The sequence below is a fragment of the Topomyia yanbarensis genome, chromosome 3, assembly GCF_030247195.1.
Source record: "Topomyia yanbarensis strain Yona2022 chromosome 3, ASM3024719v1, whole genome shotgun sequence".
NCBI lineage: Eukaryota > Metazoa > Arthropoda > Insecta > Diptera > Culicidae > Topomyia > Topomyia yanbarensis.
Window position 1 is genome coordinate 24,084,767 of NC_080672.1, and position 6,701 is coordinate 24,091,467.

Here is a 6,701-nt window from a genome sequence, read left to right on the forward strand (position 1 = left end):
AAGTCGGATCCATTAGAAATTCAATAGCAGCCTATGGGAACGTTGCACCTTTCATTTGGGACTAAGTTTGTAAAAATCGGTTCATCCATCTCTGAGAAAAGTGAGTGAGATTGTGTTCGCGTACACACACACAGACGCACATACACACACACATACATACACACACACATACATACACACACACACACACAGACATTTGCCGAACTCGACGAACTGAATCGAATGGTATATGTCACTCGGCCCTCCGGGCCTCCGTTATAAAGTCGGTTTTCAGAGCAATTGCAATACCTTTCTATTGAGAAAGGCAAAAAGTTAAAAAATATGAAAGCTCCAGGTTATGATGGAATTTTCAACATTCTTCTTAAAAATGGGGTGACCATATCAAGCGAGTGAAAAACCAGGACAGTCCAAAAAGGACTACCAGCCTCCATCACCTCTTAATCGATTGTGCCTTCTCCCCACGTGTTCGGCAGCTTAAAACGTTCTATTCGGCAGTAAAACAGAGCTCTTTTTTCGGATTTACACACACGCAGTTCTTGTTACATTACCATCAGCAAATGTAACATGATGTTGTTGGATACATCGGCTATCATCAATTTAGCGGATGATACGAAATATTCTGAAATCATCTGTGCAGCACCGGCGAGGGGTCATTGAAGTAAAGTAGAAACATCAACGGTCCAAAGTAACTTCCCTACTTCATTCTTGATTTTAAGTTAAGTAGCTATCAATCTCCAATGACAATCATTATCTCTCGATCTGAGAACTATGATCGAAACAGCTGCAAAAACTACCATCACAGAGAACAGACGTCCATCTTCAGCATTCAACTTGTGTAAAATCTCTAACGGTTTAGAAGGTAGTTGGGATATCCAAACCAGATGCGCTACTGTCGTCATGTTTTTTGTGGCTGAGTTCGACAGAATTGACAGCGGATATTTCTCTACCCAGTCAAACTAGTCCGGAACCGGTTCGGACTTCCAGCATGAATTCCAGCTCAAATGCATCAACCGATCGAGTCGGAATCGGTTGTTTTCTTTGAGCAAGATTCCATACTGAATCCATTCAGGATTTCGAACCGGTTCCGGAATGGATTTGACGGATAGTTGGGATAGGTTGGTGTGGCGGCGCTAGTGTTTATCGTATATTAATTCAAATGTTTACACATGTTTTTTAAATATTTTTGTTCGATCATGGATGTCTGTTCTCTGTGCTACCATTGATTAGAAATTCCTCCAGTTTATCAATTGTTATATGAAAATAGCGGATTGGTTGGTATAAATAATATCAGTTTGAGCTCCTGGATTGAAAGGCAATTTAAGCCGGGAAGACACTCTAGTTATCATTGTTTCATCGGCCAGAGATTGGTCCACAACTGGAACCATTTCGATTTGTTCGGCTGCCAAATTTCCTTGAAAACGGATCACACTGCCGTGATACGCATAAGAGTCCCATTTACTATCGATTTTCTATACATATGGGCCTGTTATGCTTATCACGGTAGTACAGGTCATTCACATGTTATGTACGAACGCCTCATGTTTTTCTTTTCATTTTCCACGTAAGAGAAGAAAGTTGAGAGATTAAAAAAGACATCGGATTGTACAATTGAGGGATTCGAGTATTTAAAATTTTGTTTGTCGTATTTTGCTTGAGGGTGAATTTACGTTGCAATTATGGTTGCGATCGGTCATAACAGCGATCTGAACCAGAGAAAATAAAGCGAAGACTCAGTAAAGAAAAATATTTTAGGCTTACAGGGCAAAAACCAGGACAAATCAAGCGTTTTCCTTGACTTCCCAGGACACCAGGACAGTCAGTGAAAAACCAGGACATGTCCTGGGAAACCAGGACGTATGGTCACCCTATTAAAAACCTTCCCGAAATCACCATGAGATACTTGGTCAAAATATTCAACAAATGTTTTGAATTAGCATACTTCCCTGAAAGATGGAAAAATGCCAAGATTATTCCTATTTTGAAGCCAGATAAAAACCCAGCAGAAGCATCTAGCTATCGACCAATTAGCTTACTCTCTTCTATTAGTAAATTATTTGAAAAAATCATCCTAACTAGAATGATGTCACATATCAATGAGAATTCTATTTTTCTTCCTGAGCAGTTTGGATTTCGTATTGGACATTCAACTACTCATCAACTTGTGAGAGTAACTAACATGATAAAGGCAAATATCTCAGAGGGCTATTCCACTGGAGTTGCTCTTCTAGACATCGAAAAAGCTTTCGACAGTGTTTGGCACAAAGGTTTAATTGCCAAAATGTGGGATTTCAATTTTCCAATTTACATAATAAAGATAATTAAACATTATCTTACTAACCGTACCCTACAGGTTTCTTATCAGAATTGTAAATCTAATAAGCTACCCGTTAAAGCAGGCGTCCCTCAAGGATCAAGCGTCGCACCAATACTTTACAATATTTTTACCTCTGATCTTCCAAATCTACCTACAGGCTGTGTGCGGTGCACAATGTATGGTATCAGGAATCTGGATGGCTTGTCTTGATGGTGCTCCAAAACGACGACGGTTGTCGATTCGGACAGCAATAGGTTGTCCGTGTGCTAGTCGAAGTGGTGTCCACAATAGATTACCGCGGGTGGGGTCTAAATGTGGATCAATTCGATGGGACGAACACTAATTGCTTCCTTGGGTGCGCACTCCGATGCGCAGCAAGTCAGTGGACTGTATTGCGATGGCTCAGCTACAGCAGCAAACGGATGCCTCAGATCCAGCATTGGAGGACGAAACACGAATGGTGCTCTTTCGGTGGCAGAAAGGAAAATTCCGGATTCTCTTTGGATTTGTTTATTTCGCGATGTTTACGGTTTGAAATTTACAAAAATACTGATATGATACGTACAGAATGCATTACTTTTATACCTGATTCATTTCCGATGTCTGAATCGGCGTTGTGTGATCAGGGTTGCCACATTAAAAGCTGTAATTTTTCGTGAAAAAATCTGGAAATCTGCATCGCGAGAAAAAAAATTCTGTATCGAAAATCTGTATTCAAAAATTAACTAGAAGCTTCCCAAAAAATATTTTGACAATTAAAAATTAATTAATCTTTATCTGGAGAACAAATGATATCAAAATTTCACAATTTTGTTCCACGGTTTAGTGGTTTCTTATAATCTGAACTGTACCGGGTGCCTTTTAAGTGTTAAGTACGATTCAGACGATACATCAGCTTCCGTCAACGTCAACAGAACGTCACCGTTCCGTCAGGATAAGTTTAATACTTTTCTCTTGTGTCCGTTCACACATGCCGTATGTCAAAACGTTCCGTGCCGTTGATGTTGTGTGTGAATGCCTCCATTTAACTGCATGTAACTTATCCTGACGGAACGGTGACGTTCCGTTGACGTTGACGGAAGCTGATGTATCGTCTGAATCGTACTTTATTCGAAATTCTAATACGCTGGGTACTACATATCTACACTAAAAATCTGTAAAATCTGTATTTTAGTCAAAAATCTGTAATCTGTATATACAGAATCTTGGTCGTAAATTATCAAGAAAAATCTGTAAAATACAGAATAATCTGTATATGTGGTAACCCTGTGTGTGATGTTGGCTCCTCCCACCTCCATTGAAACGAAAAAAATATGATGGTACGGCTGGGCGGGAGGGGAATTCTTGCTAGGACATGATTGAACAGGATTTTATTTCTACTTATGAACTATGGGGGAAAGATACAAGTAATGGGATAAGATTTGTACTCAAGCATAAGATTTAATAATGGATTGGGCGATAGTGGGTGGGGAATTTAAAGCAAATATCGGTCAGGGAAAGACAAGAGAGATTTTTATGAATTTAGACGTTGGATACCGAACAGGCTGTAAAAAGTCACTTTTCTGTGATGATACTAGCATCTCAGCCACTGGGAGGAGTCTTCGTATTATCTGCAGTCGACTGCAACGAAGCTTGAATATTTTCAATGATTACCTGAAAAAATGGAAAATTTCCACTAATGCGGCAAAAACACAATTGATTGTGTTTCCGCATAAGCCAAGAGCTTCTTCTCTTAAACCAAATAATAACCATATTATTAAATTTAATGGTTTGAATTTAACGTGGACAGAACAAGTTAAATACTTGGGTTTGATTTACGATAAAAAACTCACTTTTAAGGATCACATTGAAGGAATCCAAACAAAATGCAACAAATATATAAAATGTTTATACCCTCTTATAAATAGGAATTCTAGGCTATGCCTAAAGAACAAACTATTAATTTATAAACAAATATTTAGACCGGCAATGCTATATGCAGTGCCAATCTGGGCAAGTTGTTGTGCTACTAGGAAGAAAACGCTTCAAAGGATTCAGAATAAAATTCTGAAAATGATTTTGAAGCGTCCTCCCTGGTTTAGCACAAATGAGTTGCACAGACTTGCAAACATAGAAACATTAGAAATTATGACGAACAGTATTATAAGCAACTTCCGATAAAAATCGTTGCAATCTTCAATTGTAACGATTAGCTCTCTTTATAGTTTATAAGTTAGTTTATAAGATTTGTTTAGCTCCTTATTCAGAAGACAAGTAGGTTTAAAACATCCTACTGAAAAAAATACTTAACTGCGAAAGCATATTATAACTTAATAATAATTAACTGAATCATGTAAACAATAGGTATGAAAAGTCACCACTTGTGGCTGAACACCCAATATACTAAATTAGAAATGTAATGCAAACAAAACAATACAATCAAATAGAAAATAATATATAAAAAAAAGAAAATAATCAAAAAAGACTTAAAATTGAGAATATTTTGCGTTTACGTTTGCGAATCTCTTTGTGTTGTGATTGCGATTGTGCCTACATTTGAAAGTACATCGACTAAATATCTATTGTCTGGCACACATCCATCCGGGTCCTCATAACGACCAGTGGACGCTCTCCAAGGTAGAAGTAGAACCTAAAATGCCACAAAACGACAACAGCACGAGGTTTGCAAGCGTTGTAGAATGTGTCTTAATGTAAACCGACCATGATAATTGTTTCAGTGTACTTTCTCCATCGCAGCAAGCGATCATTCCGCTCATTTCAACAGTGAAAAGGAGAAAAACTTCATTCCTTGTCAGATTGCCGAAGCAATATGAAACTGTTCCGGAAGTACTCGTGGAATTCCTCTGTATTTCTGATCTACCTGGCAGTATCGGTCCAGGCAGCTGTCCATGGACCAGACAACCCGAATCATCAAGCACTGTCCAACCCTTCAAGAACAAAGCGATACAATCCCTATCAAGATGGATATAACGTGAACAGAAGTCAGCTTCAGTTAAGAACTTCAGAGTTTTCAAAGTCACAAATGCCAGCACCGGATGGTGAGTTTTCTAACCTCTAATGGATTTTTTACGATCAAACATTTCTTTTGCAGGTTATGGACTTCCATCAGTAACTACAGAACAAATGCTTGAACAGTGCTTTGTAGCATCCAAAGCGGTTGGTGGACACTCAGCCACGTTCGAGGATGCTCCCTTCCATGCATCACTCAGAGATATCCGCCAAGATCGATCCTACGGCTCAGGTCATTTTTGCGGTGCAGTCATTATTACGGAATACCTCTTGATGAGTGCAGCCAGCTGCATTCTTAAACATGAGCCGCAATACATTGGTGTGGTCGTTGGGTCGATAGATATGCATAAGCAAGTCATTGATACAACTCAGTTGTTGCTTGTTCAAAAGACGGTTATGCATCCGGACTATACACCCAAATCAGGAGATAACGACATCGGACTTATAATACTGAAAACGCCAATTGAATTCAAAAAGAATGTGGCGAGCATACAGATAGCTAAAAGATCGCCCCTTAAAGAAGAAAACTGCCAAATCTTTGGGTGGGCTTCACTGGAATTGGGCTTTCAACCGAATTGTCTATTGAAGGAGACAGTTCCGATTCACGAGTGGAAGGATTGCAACCATATAACAGCACGACATGTTATACAGATGTCCGAGAAGTCGATCTGTACCAGTCCTGATTACAAACCTTGTAATGGTGACCTTGGCGGTCCTCTCGTATGTAGCGGATCTCTTAGTGGGATTACCACCGGGAAAACGAACTGTAATACTCAATTAATGCCTATCGTCTATACGGACATATACAAGTACACGGGTTGGTTGAAAGAAACCACCAAAGAGCAAAGTAACGGTAAGCACAATAGGGAAATGTTAACAGAAAGATATTCAATAACTATTTTTGTTTACCCAGCGCTCAAGGAGAAGTACCCATCTGGATTGGGAAAGATTGAAATAGCGAAAGCAGAAAGCGCCCGACAAGAATCGGCCGGAATATCTCTACGTGCTTCTGTTTGCCTACTAGCACTCGCTGGTCTATGTTTCCTATTTTAGGCTATTACAACAGACATTTCTTCCATGAAATTCGAATGTTGCGTGCTGTTACAAGATAATGTTTGTAAATTTGATCAAGCTAATAAATTTGAGTAAACCTATGGGAATACATTCAACTGATTGTTTAACCCAGCAATGTCCCTCTGCTCAAACACAACGTTCTTATTACTGTATCGCATTTTCTGGACTAATGGAGCTTTATATTTTATGAATACATTATCGTTTAATTTTTAGAACGGGGATTGCCCATTAGAGATGGTCGGGCTCCAGGTTTTGGGCCCGAAACCCGGACCCGACCCGAATCCGACGGGTTTCGAGTCGTGTT

At 39.3% G+C, this 6,701-nt stretch overlaps 1 protein-coding gene across 1 annotated transcript; it reads left to right on the forward strand.

The window, feature by feature from the left end:
• The first annotated feature begins 5,060 nt into the window (after nt 1-5,060).
• On the forward strand, nt 5,061-6,381 carry LOC131691733 (trypsin V-A-like). Its single transcript, XM_058978344.1, has 3 exons — nt 5,061-5,352; nt 5,406-6,176; nt 6,237-6,381. Exons 1-3 carry the CDS (start codon nt 5,124-5,126, stop codon nt 6,374-6,376), a joined length of 1,140 nt encoding a protein of 379 aa, XP_058834327.1. The 5' UTR covers nt 5,061-5,123; the 3' UTR covers nt 6,377-6,381.
• The last annotated feature ends 320 nt before the right edge of the window (nt 6,382-6,701 follow it).